Source organism: Magnolia sinica, chromosome 17, assembly GCF_029962835.1.
Source record: "Magnolia sinica isolate HGM2019 chromosome 17, MsV1, whole genome shotgun sequence".
Lineage (NCBI taxonomy): Eukaryota > Viridiplantae > Streptophyta > Magnoliopsida > Magnoliales > Magnoliaceae > Magnolia > Magnolia sinica.
In genome coordinates, this window is record NC_080589.1 from 43,220,335 (window position 1) to 43,239,791 (window position 19,457).

General features: G+C 39.3%; 1 protein-coding gene across 2 annotated transcripts in view; it reads left to right on the plus strand.

Moving 5' to 3' along the window:
* Window positions 1-19,457, plus strand: part of LOC131231407 (ABC transporter A family member 1) — a 184,530-nt gene that overhangs the window by 53,682 nt on the left and 111,391 nt on the right. For both annotated transcript variants that reach the window (XM_058227578.1, XM_058227579.1), the window contains 2 exons: window positions 4,463-4,561; window positions 4,649-4,833. In XM_058227578.1, coding sequence (XP_058083561.1) covers window positions 4,463-4,561; window positions 4,649-4,833 — 284 coding nt within the window. The remainder of the gene's footprint in view (window positions 1-4,462; window positions 4,562-4,648; window positions 4,834-19,457) is intronic.

Consider the following 19,457-nt stretch of genomic DNA (forward strand, 5'->3'; position numbering starts at 1 on the left):
TCCTGACTAAGTACTCCTATGCCAACTCCTGATGCGTCATATGCAACTTTAAAAGTTTTTGAAAAATCCGAAAGTCGCGTGACTGGAGCTTTGGTCATCCTGACCATTATCTCCTTGAAGGCTTTCGAGGCTGCCTTTGTCCATTAAAACTCTTTTTTTTTTTTTTTTTTTTTTAATGCAATCCGTGAAGGGAACCATAATGGAACTGAAACCTCGAATGAATTGCCTATAGAAGGTGGCTAGGCTGTGTATCTCATGAATATTGTGGGGTTCAGGCCAATTGACAATGGCCTTGACCTTCTCGGGATTAGCTGATACGCCGTCAGCTGACACAATAAAACCTAAGATGATAACACTGCTAGACAAAAATGCACATTTCTTTAGGTTGGCGTACAATTTCTTGGCTTTAATGATCCCATAAACCTGCTTCAAATGGTTGAGGTGTTGTTCCTTGGTTTTGCTATAAATCAAGAAATCATTAAAGTATACGACCAAGAACTTCCCTATGAAGGGCCTCAACACTTGGGTCATCACACGCATGAAAGTACTTGGGGTGTTAGTTGACTCGAAAGGCATAACTAGCTACTCGTATAGCCCATCCTTCGTCTTGAAGGCCGTCTTCCACTCATCATCAGGGCGTACATGGATTTGGTGATAACCACTTTTGGGGTCAATTTTAGAGAAGATAGTAGCATTGGCTATCATATCCAACATGTCATCGAGACGCGGTATGGGAAACCAATACTTGACTGTGATTTTGCTGATGACCCTACTTTCAACACACCCTCCATGTGCCATCCTTCTTAGGTGTAAGAAGGGCATGCACGACACACGGGCTCATGCTCTTTCGAATGAATCCCTTCTCTAGGAGTTCGTCAATATGTCTCTTCAACTCAGTGTGCTCCTTTGGGTTCATTCTGTAATGCGGGAGGTTTGGTAGAGTTGCCTCAAGGATTAAATCAATGACATGCTGTATATCCCTCATAGAGGGAAGCTCATTCGGTAGATCATCAGGAAAGATATCACGAAACTCGTGCACTACCTGAATGGCCTCAATGGGTAACTTTATGCTAGTCTATAGCACACTCTCCCTAGCCACAAGGGCGTATACTATCGAGTCCTCTGTTTCTTGCTCAAAGTCATTGGCATTTAGAATATGGAGTGGTTTGGACTTGGACTTTGATTCCTTCAATTCTTTTGAGCCGCTCGCACCACTCTGTGTGGTGGACTCCTTTCCAGTCGTGTTTTTAGGTGGCGGTGCATTTAGCTTGACCTTCTTGCCCTCGAACCAGACTGTACACACATTCGAACGACCAAATATGGTAACATCCCTGTCATAGAGCCACGGTCTACCCAGAATGATATGGCCAACATCCATGGGAACAACATCACACCAAATTGTCTTTATATGATCCAAACTGAATAGGAACAAGATAACGGTGCGAGATTGGAATGGACGTTTCATCAACCCAAGAGACTCTATAGGGTTGAGGATGGGCTTCCAGCTTCAAGCCCAAACGGGTCACAGTGCTAGTCGATGCCACATTGACACAACTACCACTATCCACGATCATCTTATAGCTATTTTCCCCACATTTTGCATAAGTATAGAAGATCGTGTTGCGGCGCCAATCATCAATGTTCTTGTCCTGAGCCAAGGTGCAACGCATAATCGCGAGGGTCGCAGACTCTTGCACTCCCTCTTCCTCATCACTAGGAGTTTCTGTTGGCTCATATTTTTCCTCTTCACTGTCACTCTTTAGGGGCACTACTTCTACTTGCCCATCAATAAAGAATACTATGGTGCCTTTTTTCGTGCCGCACTGGTGGGCAAAGTGACCAAACTCCTGACACCTAAAACACCTAGTTGCCCCACTTCCACGCGAGCTAGACCCGACAATTTCTTTACCCTTATCATCCCTGGGCCTGGGCTGAAAATTGTTGGAAGGTTTGTTTTGGTACCCAGTGTTAGGTTTAGCCCCAGATGGGTTAGCCTTAACACTAGAATTGCGAAAGTCAAACCGCCTTCCCACAGACGCTTTGAGGTATTGCTCAACGTTTAACACTACTTGATACAATTGTTCAATAATGTCTCTATCTTTGGCGAGCAATTCTCTTCTAATGTCAGGACGGAGGCCCGTTTTAAAACGAGCAAGGGTGAGTACGGGGTCCTCATCAACCTCGCAATGGGTCAAGTACTCTTCGAACTTCTCAATATACTTAGCAACACTCATGGAACCCTGTCGAAGAGGCTGCTATTCCTCAATCAATCGCAAGCGATAAGAGAAAGGGAGGTACTTCTCTTTAAGCGTTTCTTTCATTTCTCCCCAATGGACTATTGGGAGCTCTCTTGCTCTTTCTTTCTTTCTCTCTACTATCGCCCAAAACCTCTTTGCTTGGCCCATAAGCTTCATCTTGGTGAATCGGACTTGACGAGCATCCGATATATCATACCACTCAAAATAGTTCATATCCGTCAATAAATTTAAAAAGGCGTTAGGGTCCAAGTGGCCATCAAACGTATGGGCATCTACTCTAACTCCCTTGAGGAGTTGCGCATCTGGGTCATATTGATCATGATGTCCCTCACGGGGTGGGTGCACGGGTGCACGCCCATGACTAATTCCTTGGCCACCCCCATTCCTTAGTCTAACCTCCTGACCACCTACTTGAGATTGAGCATCTTCCTTAATGGTGGAGTTTGCCCCGAGGGAGGCCTCTAGTCGGGTAACGTGTGCATTAAACTGCTCAAGGCGTTGGTCCATGCGTTGTTCCAAGCGCTTACCCAAAGAATCAACCTGTTGGGTCAACTTGTTCACTGATTCCTGCAATTGCTCCATGTTCAGTGTAGGGTGCAAGCCAAAACCATGACCCGTACGTGTGGGCATGCAACTAGTAACTCAACCTTAGGACCTTCTACTGCGACTATATGTGTCTAAATGAAACTAAATGATCCCATGGGACTTTATATGGGGAAAACCATACAATGTCACTAAAACTCAGCAATATAGCTATTAAAATAAAGGGATAACAGAAAATTCCAGCAACGTGAGTTGCTAACTTTTTGTTTACAGAAATTTCAGCAGCTTATATCAGGATTTATGGATCTCTAAACAGTTATATGTGATGAGACTTGATGTATTATGGACATAAACAAACTAAAGCCTAAACATGTGATGTATTCCCCTATAAGAACCCTAGGTGTTGATACCAAATTTGATGCAGGACATGAAAATTAAATATGATATGCAAGATCTTAGGCTTTAGATTATACTAATTTAGAAACAATCACGTAAAATTCCACATCCAACACAAAAGTTCAAACATTCAAGCAAGGGGAATCTGTGCGGGTCGAGGACCGCACAGGCTAGGGCTGGATCAGTAAAATTATGGACCAAATGATACTCAAAGGGAAGTAAAAATCATCCACACATGTACAACAATCAGTCCCTAATCCAAGTGATTCACCAATTCCAATTCAGAGAACCCTAGGGGTAAGAAAATGGGTAAATAAATTGAAAGTAATGCAATTTAGGGTTAGGGTTAGGGAGAATAGGTATGAGAGGAGTAACATAGGTGGAAATTTAAACCTGGAGATAGTCCCCGCGTGCGGACAGCGGGCCAGGCCTGTCGCACGTGCGTAGGGGTCTGGCCGCACATGCGAGGGGGCGCAGAACGCGGAAAGCGCCTCCTTGGCTCTGGTCGGCTAAGGGCTTCAAAACTCCCAAGTTTCGTGTCAATCAGATGCGCGGTTTGTGCGTGGTGCTCCGCCAAAGTTTCAGCCCTCCTCTCTTTGCTGTGTGCGCTTGATGTCCCCATCACCTTAGACTAGAATCTTAAAACTTGATGGGTTCGTGAATCTGATTGAATTTGGGTCCAGTATCTCAAATATGGTACCGGGACGTGGACCCGAAGCCAACAAGTCTCAAACCTGACACCTGTAGGCAGGTCCGGATATGCATATATCAGTATCTGACCCCTATCCAACCCGTTGATGGCCCTTAAATTGATGTCCTAGCTGCACCTCCTATTCCTTGGTTAGCTTCGTTCCTAACTTGGTATCTTTTCTAGTGATTCGAGTGGGAACCCAATGTTTCATTTTAGATAGTGGGATTCAATACCCTGAACAAATTGATAATTGGACTGTAAAAAATAAGTAACCCATCGCTGTTGAACATTCCACTTAATTTGTTTATCTTAGTATTCTTGTAGCCATATAAGTTATATTCAGAACTAGTGGCCTCGTATTTTCCTTCTTTTCCTTTTGGTACTTCTTCTCACAGAAGTATTTATCCATCTGCTATCCATTGACATTTCTTGACATCTGTGCTGCCTTTACAATTGACAGAAAGTTCATCTGCTAGATCTAATGTGGTTTGCTTGTATGATGCTCATAATTGTGCAACCATCACTGAGTTGAAAATTACTTATTAGCTCTTGAAACTGACAGTGTTGATGTTAGGTTGGTTTGGCAGATAAAGTTAACACAGTTGTTGGGGCCCTATCTGGTGGGATGAAGAGGAAGTTGTCCCTTGGGATAGCACTTATAGGACATAGTAAGGTGTGATACAGCTCCGAGAAGTATAACATAGGCATTATTTGTTTCCATTGAGATTCATGAGAATAATTACTTGTTTCCTCTACACAGGTTATCATTCTTGATGAACCGACTAGTGGAATGGATCCATACTCCATGCGTTCAACATGGCAACTAATCAAGAAGATCAAGAAGGGCAGGATAATCTTGCTGACCACACACTCCATGGACGAGGCTGACGTGCTTGGTGATCGCATCGCAATCATGGCAAATGGTTCTTTGAGATGCTGTGGAAGGTTTATGTTACTTCGACTTATATTTACTTCTAATTCTACACATCAAGTACTAACACCGAATGGGTTTTTGAGGTTCTATTGAAGTTTCCTGGTTACTTTGACTTAATAGCCTTAGTGTTATTCTATATACCAAGTACCAATGGCTGGAAGTCGGATAGACTTGACGTGTTGAAATGTCTATGCACTTGCCTTGAGCAATACATGTTAGGGAGCCACCATCTACACCTGCCCTTTATGATTTCCCAATGCCCGTTTCCCATTTTAGGAATTACAGTAGTACTGTAGTACACTCGTATATCTCAATGCCAAAATGGAAGAAGGTATATGCAAATTCTGAGAAGAACAACGGTTCCAGATTCGATATGGGATGCCAAAGCATTTCTTCATTCCTTCCCATCTGATTAAAAAAAGTTATTTATTTATTTTTTATTTCAATGGGTTGATTTCTTGATGAACCATGAGCTACGTGTAGATATCAATTCCTATGAGTTACTGGCCATAGTTTTTTAAATCACTTTTCTCTTGAAAATTGGTCTCCATGATAACAAAGCCTTGGAATTTTCCAATTTAGTTTCAGCTTTTTTATTTTTATTTTTATTTTGTTTTGTTTTGTTTTGTTGTAGATTATGCAATTAAGGTTACATTATGGTGTTGTTGCCCTCATCTCTCTTAGGATTTGAGGCAGTGAAGGTGTTAAAAGTATTGTTGGTTCACACCTTTTGGACCTTAGGTTCCTTTGGGCTTTGGTTTGTTTATTGGTTTTGGTTTAGGCCCGAGTTTGGGCCCATATGAATGTGTTTTAGTTAGGCCTTATGCAAGGAGAGCATTTTGGAAATTTGTACTGCAAGAAGTCCAGCCCTAATAAAATAAGAAGGGGAAAAGCTGTGGAGGCTGGTATGAGAGCAGCCGTCCCTTTTCTCGCTTCTTTTCTTCCCATTTTCTTCTATTTTCTCCATATTTCTCTTATCTTTCTCTAGTTTTTGTTAAAACCAGCCTTCTTTCCCTATTTCACATGGTTTCGTAGCACGACTTGGAGTGATTTGGGACATAGACCTCTCCTTTTCAAATCCCCAATATTTGGATCTAGCTTGGAGGTCCTCAAAACCCTAGTGGGCTGATCGGAACTTAAGGAAAGATGGTTCTAGTTGTGTTTGTGCAGAAAACACGTTGTTTTCTGTGGTTTCTGTCAAGTAAATGGAATCACTCACAAAATGTGAGCATTGGAGCCTCAACTTGAAGATGAAGGCTTGCTTATTGGTTTGTTACGGTTATGTTTAAGTTGTTTTTCCTTCAAGTACTCATGTTGGAAGCATTTTTGTTATTATATTTTTTCATATTCTTGAAGTTCTTTGGGATGTGTGGATGTCGATTAAGGGCTGGAAATTCTTACATGGCATTGTTGCAAGTTGTGCTTAGACTTGTTTATGGATCAACACTTGTTGTTATAAATTGAAATAAATCAATCACTAGCCTGTTATGGAGCCGAAAAGTGCGGTTAGTGGTTCTTCACCATTGCGAGAGGTGTTTGAACCTTCATTTAATTTGTCCATAACCCCCGTGAAACTGAATGAGAAGAATTGGGCTAAATCAGCCAAAGATTTCCTCTTGGCCTGGGAAAAGGATCAATTCCTCATTGAAAGGACGAGCTATAGATATCTTTTTTTTTTGGGGGGTGGGGGGTGTTTGAATAGGACTATACAAAATAATTCGATATAATGCGGAATAATAAAACGAATATTCTCAATCGCTTAGAGTATTGAAATCTTGATTACAAACAGTTTGTAGGACAACCTTCACCTAAAAGATTTAGGCAGGACAACCTTGTTTCATGACGTCTTTGAGATCAAAATACTAAACTTAGCAAGAGACAATCAATCACAATGAAAGCAATAAATAAATAAACAAATATTCACCACCATTGCTCAAGGAGTTATGGTGGTTCGGTGCTTAACCCTACACCTACTCCACTCCCAAAATTACTATCCTCGTAATTTTGGCTTTCACTATTTCAAGGTTTTCACAGGTTCACGTTAACAACCTTATACAAATCTTGTGATTTTCACGGGCTATCACAACAAAAACCACTTTGTGATTTTCACGGGATCAACACAAAACAACTCGTTGAGATTTTCGGGCTATCTCAGAAAAACCCAAAAGATAATAAAATAAAACACAGTACTTATCTTGATGGGGACATCACGCGCACACGCACACCTCCCTACGCACGTACGCAAGTAGGAGGGCCCCACCATCGATCTGGATCGATGACGACATCTAGGGGGGGCCTCCTAGTTAGCGGATTGCGTTGTGGTTTGTTGGAGTGGATCCGATTGTCATGTGAATCCTACCATGGGTTCTCATGATTGTGGCCCACTATTCTAATTGATCTAGTACTTTGGATTTTGCTTATTATTGTTATTAGGAATATCATGGACGATTTAGATTGCTTTGATTAGCTGTTATTTTTGATTACTTCGTCTCCAAGTAATAGGCTGCGTACATGGCGCAAGTTTTGGGGTATAGGGTGTTTTGACAAGAAACAAACGCATTTGGTTTGGGAAGATTAACTTATTTAATCACAACAAAGAGAATGTATGGAGAACAATCATCGAATTTATTCATACTGAGTTTATTTACATCCTCATATCTCCCTTGATTTTGAAACAAAGTACAAAGAATCTGTACAATAAAAGAAAGGAGAAGCAGTTCAATGGCAATTTCGGTAGCATTTCAACGTATTTTGCATCCATCGAAGCGATAGAGGAGTTGTGTGGATCCAAAATCCTTGTCGAATTGCGCGGGTCTTCTCCACGCATATTTCTTCCTTCATTAATATAATAAAGAAGTGCTAGAACCCCTTGAAATACTTGAGGAAAACTCGGGAGACTCCTAAAAATCAGCGCCCCATACAGTACCCGCGCAACTCTTAATGAGTTGCGCGGGCGGAAGAGGTGCGCGCGCCCGCGCAACTCATGAAGAGTAGCGCGGCCCAGCCTCATACAAACTCTCCCTCTCCTCCTCTCTCCAATACCTGTCAGAGGCACTGGTCTTATGAAAATCCGATCCCTCAAATGAGGGGGGTATTTATAGGCTTCCGCACGTGTGGGCCGTCGAATCTTGTGCTGTGGACCCCACTTCGCATCATTGCGTGTCTCAACTCAACCATCCCAATGACAAATTGCGCGGACTCGAGCAACTGTGATGAGTTGCGCGGATCCACGCTACTCCTTAATACCGCGCTAGTCAATTCTCTAGCGCAACTTGAATCTTCTGCATTCTGCTCCCCGCGCAACTTGTGATCCTGCGCAACTTTTGATCAGCGCAACTCGCTCCCAGCGTAACTTGATTCCCTTCTTCTTTCTTCTTCCTTCTTCTGGCCTTTTCTTCTTCGTCTCTGATATCTTCTCCTCTCAAAATCTCTTCTTCATTACTTGCGTTCTCAACAACGAACAATGAGAACTTCGTATATTTTTTGTGCACCAACATAGGGTTTTATTATAAATCAGCACCCCTTGTAATCTTTTTTTCTCAATGAAGATTAATAAAATTGCTGCGTTTTTCTGCTCCTTTAAATTTCTAAGTTGTGGAGATTCAATTGGGTACGAAACCCTCCCTTCCTCGAAGGGTTGACTACTGTGCTGCGAAGCCACACCTATCTCGATTTGCCCCCACCTTCTTTCATCCATATTTCTCTTCTCCTACAAGCATTCCATTTGTAAATCCATCAATATTTGCAGGCGTTTCTCCATCTACAGCAGATTTCCAGAATCTGGCCTTGCAGGAGAGCTGAAACTTCGGCGAAGCACCATGCACAAACTGTGCATCGGATCGAGCTGAGATTTGAGGGTTTTGGAGTCCATCCCTGGTCGACCAGAGCCAAGGTAATCTTTTTCTGAATAGTGGGCCCTACACGTGCGGCTGGGATCACACGCACGTGCGTCTGGGCCATTGCTGCTGTCCACATGTGCGGTATTTCTTTGGTTCGTCTCTCTCGTCTCTTTCATCCCAAATCCCTAACCCTAACCCTAAATTACTCAAATCCCCAATTTTATGCCATTTCTTCAACCTTAGGATTTCCCGAATTGAAATCTACGAACCCCTTGGATTGGGGAATTATTTCTGTGCATGTGTGGATGAATTTACCCTTCTTTGATTCTTGTTTGGTCTATAATTTTGATTGATTTGGCCCTAGCATGTGTAGGCCTGAATCCGCATAAGATTCCCCTTGATTGAGTGTTTGAACTTTTGTGTGGGATCTGGAATTTTGTGTAATTGTTTCTGAACTAGTGTGATCTAAAGCCTGAAAATCTTCCACATCATACTTAAATTTCATGTCCTGCATCATATCTTTTGATGTCGAGTTGAAGACGTAACTGTAGCTTTGATTGCAATGATCTTCTTTCTTGGGATATTGATGAAGACATGCATGTTCTCAACCCAAAAGAGTATAGAGATCTAATGTATTTTCAATAAACAAAAACCCTAATGCTGCAAATTCAATTCTCTGACTCTCGAGTAGAGGATTACTCTATTGAAAATGATTAAAAATAATTTGAGAAAAGAGAATAGAATAAGCTAATTTAAAATAAGATTTACCGCACAAATAACTTAAGATCGCCCTGACTCTCTCCTTGCTTGAGTATATTGCTCACAAATTTTTGTTGTAGAAAAGAATGAGAGAAGGCCTCTATTTATAGCGAAAGGTCTTGGAAAACCGGCTGGCAAAATTCCAACGATATCATTCCAACGACACTTGGATTTCGTGGGATAAGATTTTTTTAAAATTCGGTTGGCCGAACTGACAAGTTCGGCTGGCTTAACTCAAGGTTGGGCTGGCCGAACTTGACGTGGAAAATCCTTATCTTGCTGTATGCTTATTTGAAATGTGTTGGGTTAGTTGAAGGTAGTTAAGCTGGCCAAACCAGAAGTCGGGCTGGCCTAGCTTTAGTGTATTTTACTTAGAATTATGTTCATTATAATACCATGTGAAATACACCAAACCTAGGGTCATTATAAGGATATACCACCTGATGGTTGACATATACAGTTTCTTCAAACTATGAACCAAGACAATTTAGAGCTTGCGATGATGAGTCTTCCTTAAGATGTTGATCCAATCTTTACGTAGTCTTCATGAGTCGTCGAAGAACATTTTCATGAGTGCTTGTGATCCATTCGGGACTATGAAATTTGACAATCCTAACTTTGCTTAAGTATAAGCACATACACTCGTAGAATCTAAACCGCGGGAATTTGATCCTAGTTTCAGACAGTGGATGCGTGATGATGCCCAGATTAGATCGTGGTTATGGAATAGTATAGAACCCGAGGTGAGCTCTAATTTGGTGTTTTTGAACACTACAGAACATGTTTGGGATACCATGAGAAAGATGTATTCCTCAGAGAATAACATCTCACAGGTCTATCAGTTGTGTGAGGAAATTTTATCTCTTGGGGAGTATTTTGCTGAACTTACTGGCATGTGGGAAGGGCTCTCGATGTATCATCCTATTACTTCCGATGTTACTCTTATGAAGAAGCAATTGGAGGATGTGAAAGTAGTGAAGCTTCTATCTAGTTGCCAAAAGAATATTAATCGACTAAAGATTGAATTCTGAGTGGTGTATCAATTCCCTTAGTCGCGGAGGTCTATGCTAGACTTTTGTGAGTCTCTCTTGCAAATGACTCTGGTAGTGCTCATGTTAATGCGTCTAATAAAGCTACATTGGCCTCTTCATCTAGTTTCATTGGTGTGCGTGGAGGTCGGACAAGTTGTAGTATGTATCGCGGTGGTAGATTACCATGGAGAGGTAGAGGTGGCTGTGGTGGTAAAGGACACTACGTATGCACTCACTGTGGTATGACAAATCATACTATGGACTTCTACTGGGATTTCATTAGAAGACTTTGAAGGCTAATTAGGCTTTTATGATGGATGATGTTTCTGCCAATGGGAGACCTATCTCGTTTATTCTGTCAAATGTTAGTGGTGATCAGATTAGTGTTACACTATCACAATAAGAATAGCATGGTTTTTCTCATCTAATGGCTTTATATCCAATAGTGTTGCTTCTAGCTTTGCAACCACTTTGGCTTAGATAGGTTAAGTGTGCCTCCTGTCATCTTTTTCTTTGCTTTAGGTCATTGAGTCTGGGGCGTTAGATCATATTTCTAGTAACTGCTGCTCTTTTTTTTTTTTTACCTTGATTGTATCTTGTCAAGTATATCTTTTATTTTGGCGGATGAGACCTTGTCCACTGTTGTTGGATTTGGTATAATCAAACGCATCTGTATCTTTATTTTTGTCTTTTATATATATATATATATATATAAATTGACAAATTCTCTAAACTGTTTTGTCTTGTGCTTTCCTTCCTACCGTGTTTTTTAGGACCTTAGGACGGGTATGTTGATTGGCGGAGGTTGGGAAATGATTGGTGGAGGTTGGGAAAGGAATATTCTGTATTATATTTGGAAAGAGAATCAGTAGGTGCTACAATGCTTCATGAGAGTTCTATAATTCAGTAGTATCGTCATTTTGGCCATCCATCTTTCCAGAAATTATACTAATTTTCCATCCCTTTCGAGGATGCTGAATATAGAATGTGAAACGTGCCAGCTGAGTAAACATCATAGATATCATTTTTTGTCTTGGGTCGATACTTTGTTCGCTGTATTGATGTTTTTTCCAGGATGACGTGGTTATATCTAATGAAACATAGGTAAGCAGTCATCTTTCATGTATTTCAATAATACAAAATTTTCATAATGAAATAGAAGCTTAGTTTGGTGCAAATTTATGTTTGTTTAGATATGACAATGCTTTGGAATTTGTTTCTCGGGGTTTTCAGAAGTATGTACAAAGTCAGGGTTATCCATCAGACTTCTTGTGCTTATATACCTCAACAGAATGGGATGACTGAATGTAAGACTCAACATCTGATATGGGTTACTCGTGCTTTGTTGTTAGAATTGAATGTTCCACAATCTTATTGGGATCATGTAGGCCTAATCGCATGTCATTTGTTAAACGTGATGCCCTCATTAGTTTTAGATGGTAAAACACTATTCTCATTATTATTTATTGATCAGCTAGTTTTTTCTGTTCCCCCAAAGTGTTTGGTTGTACTTGTTTTGTCCATTTGCCTAAGTTTGGTTAAGATAAACGCGCACCTCATTCTATGAAATGCATATTTCTAGGATATTCATTACTAGTGCCATTGTCCTTTTGAAAAGCACTTTGTGTTAGTTGGCATCACCTTCTTTGAAGATGTGCCATTTTATGGTAAAACCAAATGTGTTACAGAAGTGGTGCCCGTGGAGGTTCATTTTCTAAATGTTTTCCCGCCAAATTTTGATGTTGAGGATCTACCATCCTAAAAGGATTTCATGAAGATATTACAAAAAAGGTGAAAATACCAAGTGTCACAGACTATTCCCTCTCATTCCACACCATCGGCTTCTGCACCTAATAAGGTTCTCCCCATTTTTGAGTCTGCAGAGGATGCCAATGATCTCTCCATTGCGATGCATAAAGGTAAACATTCATGTTCCTCTTATCCAAGCTCCAATTTTGTTACTTTTGATCACTTGTCCACAAATTATCAGACGTTTGCTCTTGCCTTATCTATCATTTCTATTCCAAAGTCCATTCAAGATGCATTGTTGGTTGAAAATTGGAAAAGGGCTATTGATGAGGAGATGACTTTGGTGTATTCCAATGATACGTGGGAATTAATTGATTTGCCATCGGGTAAGACACCAGTTTAACTGTAGGTGGGTTTACATGGTAAAATTTTCCTGACAGATCAATTGATCATTACAAAGCCTGACTGGTTTCCAAGAGATATAAGTATATGGAGTAGATTTCTCCGGTGGCCGAGCTCAATTCTTCGAGTTGTTATATTTATTACTGCAAATCGTGATTGGGCCATCTTTCAACTAGATATTAAGAATATATTTCTGTGCAGGGAATTGCATGAAGAAGTTTATATGGAGCAACCTCCTGGGTATGTTGCTTAGGGGGATACGTCTAAAGTGTGCAAGTTAAAGAAGTCTATATATGGATTGAAACAGTCATTGCGAACTTGGTTTGAGAAGTTTAGGTGTGGTGGTATCATATGGGTTGAAGAGGAGCACAATAAATCACTTAGTATTCTTAAAGCATACCACATCTGGCTATGTTATCCTTGTTGTGTTTGTGACGATATTATAATGACAAGTGATGGCTTGGAAGGTATTGAGAAGATAAAGTTGTATTTTAAATCTCAATTTCAAATAAAATATCTTGGTCTTCTTAGATATTTTCTGGGCATTGAAGTGGCTAGATCCAAAGTTGGAATAAATTTTTGTTAGAGAAAATATGTCAGTAACTTACTGGAAGAGACATGTTGCTAGGCGAAAGCCGATAGATACACTGGTGGATTCTCAACTCAGACTTGAGCCTGAAGGAGAGGTATTGTGGTCCCTGGGGTGTATAAAAGTCTTGTTGGTAAGCTTATCTATTTGACCGTTACAAGACTTGATGTTGCCTTCTCTGTTAGCGCGGTTAGTCAATTTATGCAAAGTCCAAGAGCCCCACATTTAGTTGCAATCTTGAGAATTCTCAGGTACTTGAAGGGTACACTTGGGAAAGTTATCTTATATAGGTCTCATGGCCATCTCTAGATAGTTATTCCGATGCAGATTATGTAGGGTCGAGATATGACAAACGATTAACTACAGGTTGTTGTACCTTGGTGGCAATATGGTTACGTGGAAAAGTAAGAAGCAGAGTGTGGTTTCTAGGTCAAGTGCTGAGGCAGAATATAGATCAATGGCCCACACCACTTTCAAGTTTATTTGGCCTAAATCTCCTTGAAGAATTGGGGTTCGTTGTCCAAGTTCCAATGCCTTTGCATTGTAACAATCAAGCTGCTATCCACATTGCCAACAATCCAATGTTCAATGAGAGAATGAAGCATATAGAGGCTGATTGCCACTTCATTCGACATAGTCTCTTAGAAGGAAATTTGCACTCCATATATCTCCTCTCATAATTAGGTTGTAGATCTATTCACCAGAGCTCTTGTAAGGTCGCAATTCTTAAAGTTTGTATCCAAGTTGGACATGTATGGTATCTCTGGGGTTAAGGATAAACCTATCTCAGAGTGTGCGAAGTATTGTGGGTTCACACGTTTTGGGCCTTAGCCCCTTTGGGATTTGGTTTGTTTATTGGCTTTTGTTTAGGCCCCTATTTGGACCCATATTAATGTGTTTTAGTTAAGTCTTTAAGCAAGGAGGGCATTTTTGTAATTTCAACTATAATAAGTCCAGGCGAAAGCGTGTGGAGATTGATATGGGAGCAGCCATCCCTTCTTGATTCTTTTCTTCTATTTACTCCATCTTTCTCTTCTCCTCTCTGGTTTCTATTAAAACCAGCCTTCTTTCCCTACTTCACAGAGGGGAATTGGATTGTTGTCCTTTTGTAATCAATATTTATCATCCATTTCCCTAGACATTGATTGGATGGTTATACTCATCCGAGCAAAGTGATTTATTAAGAGGGATGTGCAATCAAAGGTGGGAACCACATGATGGATGATCTATCAATGATTAGACCAATTCTAGGATAATCGATATGAACCTCCATTTTCCTAGATCATGAATGGACACCTATATCATTTGATCAAAGTGATTTTTGAGGCGGGACCAACATTATGGATGGTCTAGATTAGTGATTTGAGCTTTCCTTGCATCACCATGTAGCCCACCTAGTGCATCAATCTGATTTCCACACGTCTAACATTATGCCATATGTGTGGATGGTATGGATCCAAGTGCTTGTGGGCTAACATCATTGATAAATTCTAATTTCACAAGTGTTTTTGTAGTTGTATAATGATTTGTAAATAATTGTACACAAATCCACTCAATTCCAAAAACAAAGTTCCATTTGACGGGTGTAGGATAGTTGGAGTCGAAAAGAGGATTCCTCACTTCTTTCTCTCATTCAAAACCATGCATGAGACTTTCATCTCGCATGGCTCCTAAGTGATAAAAGAAATTAGAACTCATTCTTTTGTGTTCCAAATATCAACGATATGATTGATAATATCGTTGATATTATTGGTATTACCAGTTTAATGATATTGAAACTGCTACTATTTTAAAAATTTCTAATTATTGCTAATATTTTCTATAATATCGATGATATTTGGTGATATTTTCGACTACATGGTAGGTTTAAGAAGAATCCCTTATAAAAGTTTCCTAGTATCGGCAATATGAGCGATAATATCTTGAGCTGTACATGAGTCGAGCTAGGCCAAGCTCGGCTCAGCTCAACCCAACCATGACCTAAGCTCGAGCTCAGCCCGACTCAGTCTTCGAGCTCACCCCTCTAGCTCAACTCAGCTCGCTGGTTCGAGTCGAGTCGAGCTGGGATCTAGTCGGGTCAACCGAGCCATTCGTCGAGTTGAGTCGAGTTAATATTATTTTACAAATTATTATAAAATAATTAAAATGATAAAAAATCAAACTTGTTAGAATTGAGACAGGTGCAATGGCAGTGCATAACAAGTTAATACAAGATATGAGAATGTTATTAGAAGACCATAAACTCACTCAAAATTCGTCGGCATCTTGTTAATATGGTCCATATGAGGAACGCCTTCCCTGCCGGTGGATAAGAGAGTTATCACCTTCATCTAAACCTGATCCATCATCATCGCTTTTGTCATCCCATCCACTTGATGAGTTTTTAGTTTCATTGACGATTGGAAATATGTTTGCAGATCCAAATTTGTTATCTTCTCCTAGGTAATTGTTTACTTCTTATGAATCAGAAGGTGGTGAAACTTCACCATCATGTTCCTGTATAGATTTAACTAACTTTTTCAATCATTCTTTTTGAGCTGATTTATAAGGAGTTCTCAACATCTTATAGAATGAGAGCCTGAAGAGAAACTTTAATGTTTTGTGGCTCTTCTTTGTTTCCATGCTCGGCCCTGCTTCGGTGTCATGTTGTTTTGGAGGACATCGATATCTAAATGCTTCCGCCTCTTCCCTACTTATCTTCAAGGCAAGTTTCAGTTCTTCTTCTTACAGAGCTTTTAATCTGGCATTTCCTCTTCTTTCTTAATAATTTGTTGCACTCTCTCTATTTTTGAATCTTCATCTATTATAATAGGCTTGTTATCATATTTTTTGTGGCTAGTTGAATTTGGTGTAGAGGGGGTGGGAGTTTTCTTATTTGAGTCTAAGAGAGCCTGGAATAGAATACGTATTTTCTGCGAGGCATTAGGACATGGTTTTGTGTCTCCTCCCCGACCAGATAAGTGTATTCTTAGCTGATTTGTTTTGTTGACGAATTTGTCTCCACACAAACAACATTTAATCTTTGTTCTTCCAGAAGTTGGGGAGTAGACTTGGGTATCGTAATCTTTAATGTTGGCGGATGGGTCATCAGATAACATTTCTGCACAAGGACTTTTGTTAATAAAGAGTAACATTTTTAGGCGAAGTCATGAAGCCAATATAATTTTCAAGAAATAAATTATAGTACGTTCAAAATTTTAATGTCAATGTCAAGTACTCTACTAAAAAAAAATAGAAATTGAAGTCTTACAGAACAAATAATAAGATCAAGATGTGCACAATATTTAAAACAATGTTTAAACTTTAAACATATGAAGGTGCAGTGCCAGTTTCATCTAGACTCTCGGTCTCGTCCTCTTCAACATTCTCTTCATCAAATGAACTGGACGCAACCAATATTGTGTACAAACGAGCGCTTCAATTGTTTTAGGTGCAAGAGAGCTTCTATACTTGTTCACCACCTTACTACCGGTGCTAAATGCAGACTACGATGCCACTGTTGTTATCGGAATTGATAAAATATTGCGAGCCTTCAACGATAGTGTAGGGTATTTTCCTTCACAAGCTCTAGTCTTCCACCAATCTAAAACGTCAAAGTCTTGGCTCGAGACCTTCATGTCTGGCTCTTTGAGATATACATTTAATTCAGACTCGTTTGTTTGCTGACTCATTTAATCTTGTTCTAAGGCTGAGAAATACTCATCGAGAAAATTGTCATCACCTACAGACGAACTGGAGCCACGTTCATGCATAAGTTGTGTGTCCTGACTTCTGGTAGAATTACCCACATAAGAAGAGTATAATTTTTTAATCGCCACACGAACTTTAGATGTTTCAACTGTTGCCTTGTCAAACAGATAAATCTTCTTATAAACAGAACTAACCAGTCCCATTTTGCAGCAAGGATCAAGTACAACAGCTAAAGCCATCAATAGGTGACATTCGCTCCAGTACTTTTCAAATTTCACTTGCATGCTTAGCACCATATTCTGAATATAATCTGGACCTGTTGTGACACTTCTCTGAAGAGCATCCTTAATCTTCCAGAGCTTTGGAAGAAACAGATTTGCCGTTGGATATTTATTTTCAGAAAATAACTTCGTGCTGTTATAGTAAACTCGAAGAAAACTACGAATATCTTTAGCTTTTCTTCAATCATCTTCACTAGGTAACCAAGCATATGCTTTATCATGAATCGCAAATTCTGTGAATGCAATTTTCAACTCAACTGCCGCATCCAACATTTCATATGTTGAATTCCAATGAGTGCACACATCTAACTTCAATGTTTTTTGAGTTCCAACATTTAAACGTTGGAGTATGTCATTCCAGATACTAAGTCTTGATGGTGACTCCCGTATATACTTCATGCTCTCTCTTATGTTCTCAATCGTGCCGTTAATTATTTTTAGCCCCTCTTGCACAATTAGATTCACAATGTGAGCATAACATCTCACTTGGAAAACTTTTTCCCCCAAAATAAAGATTTCCTGCTGTCTTAAATTGGCTCCACAAAAAAGAAATCACACATTTGTAGATGCATTATCTAGCGTGATTGAAGATATCCTACTTTCGATGCTTCAGTCCTGAAGACAATTGTATATGCAGTCTGAAATAACCAAACTGTTATGAGGGGGAGGAAGGCGACGAAAGTATAAAATTGTCTTACGTAGATTCCAATCTACATCCTCATAATGTGCAGTTAGCGACATCTACCCCTTCCTTTGGTTGGATGTCGTTCACAAGTTTGAAGTAAGACTTATACATGAAACTGATGACAGAATGGCTTTCATCTTTGTCTTTTCATTCATATACATCTTCATGCATTCTCTTTTCACTGTGACCCCCGAACACTTCTCAAATTTTGGATTAAGTATCAGCTGTATTCGCTAAAAACTCTGCTCTTTATAAATCTAAATGGTTTCTCCTCAACAATAACTATTCTTGCAAACCACTCTTTTAGTTTGTCTTTTTCAAATTTATGAATGATGAGAGCAGCTTGCATGTCAGAGTTGCTTTCTTCAGATGAGGCAAATGAGAGCATTTGTTGGCCTGAACGCGGGATTTTTGGGCTCTTAGCACAATTAATAGTATGTTTACGATAATGAGAAGTTGATCCCCCATAGTATTTTGCGAATGTTAACTTGCAATGCTTACATCTAACCTTTATAACACGGTTTGAACCTTCTTTTACCTCAACCTCTTCAAAATTGTCCCAAATTGCTGATTTTTTTTTATATTTTATATTTTTCATTTATTCGACGTATTTGACTTTAGGTTTCTCTCATCTCGTTCAACATCAACAACTAGAGAGGATGTGGCAGATGCACCAACACTAGGGGTAGTATGGACATCCTCACTAGCCATCTTTCAATATGAAAATAAGAAAACGGTGTAAGATATGCAAAGTTGGAAGGTGTGATTATAATATGTGATTTATAAGTAGGCATTTTCTAATGTCTCCTAAATTTTAATTTCACTTCTTATCCCATTTAGTAATATATCATATACTCTACTTGTATAATTTATATGCGAGTCGAAAATTCGGCAGCATTTCCCCATAATTCTCCAAATGTATGTAAAAATTCTCTGCTGTTTGAGTGTCATCACCATTATCTGTTATTCACAGATGGGAGGCAGTTAACCAGTTGAGAACCATATATTCAGAGAATAAATTGGGTTGATGTACCGAATCTTGAACTCTATGTAAATTGTGTAAGCAACATTAAGGTACATAATGTATTACTAAACTGTCCAATTTGGACAATTTAAGAATTCATATATATATATATATATATATATAAATATAAAATATCATATCAATAATTGATTTGAATACAATTTATTGTATATGAGTTCTTAAAATGGTCGGTAGATTATTAAATTCATCTGTCAAGTGTGTCAAGTGTCTAGTGAAGTTGCTCTAAAACTAATTGATTTGTGTTTAATTGAAGTATAAACTATAAATCATATATTTATTATATGATTTGTAGTTGAATATTTGAATTAAGCACGAATCAAATTAAAGTAATCAAATACAAGTATACACAAGTTTGGAATTTCTCAAGTAATCTCAAATTCAACTATTCAAGTAATCAAGAATCATATCCAAGTAAATTACTTTAATAAAACACAAATCAATAACTTGAAATCAAGAATCATATATTATACAAGTCCACACAAGTTTACTATCCATCTATTGAAGTAATTAAGAATCAATTAAGAAGCAACCCAACTCTAACCCAACCCCACCCTAACTCAACCCA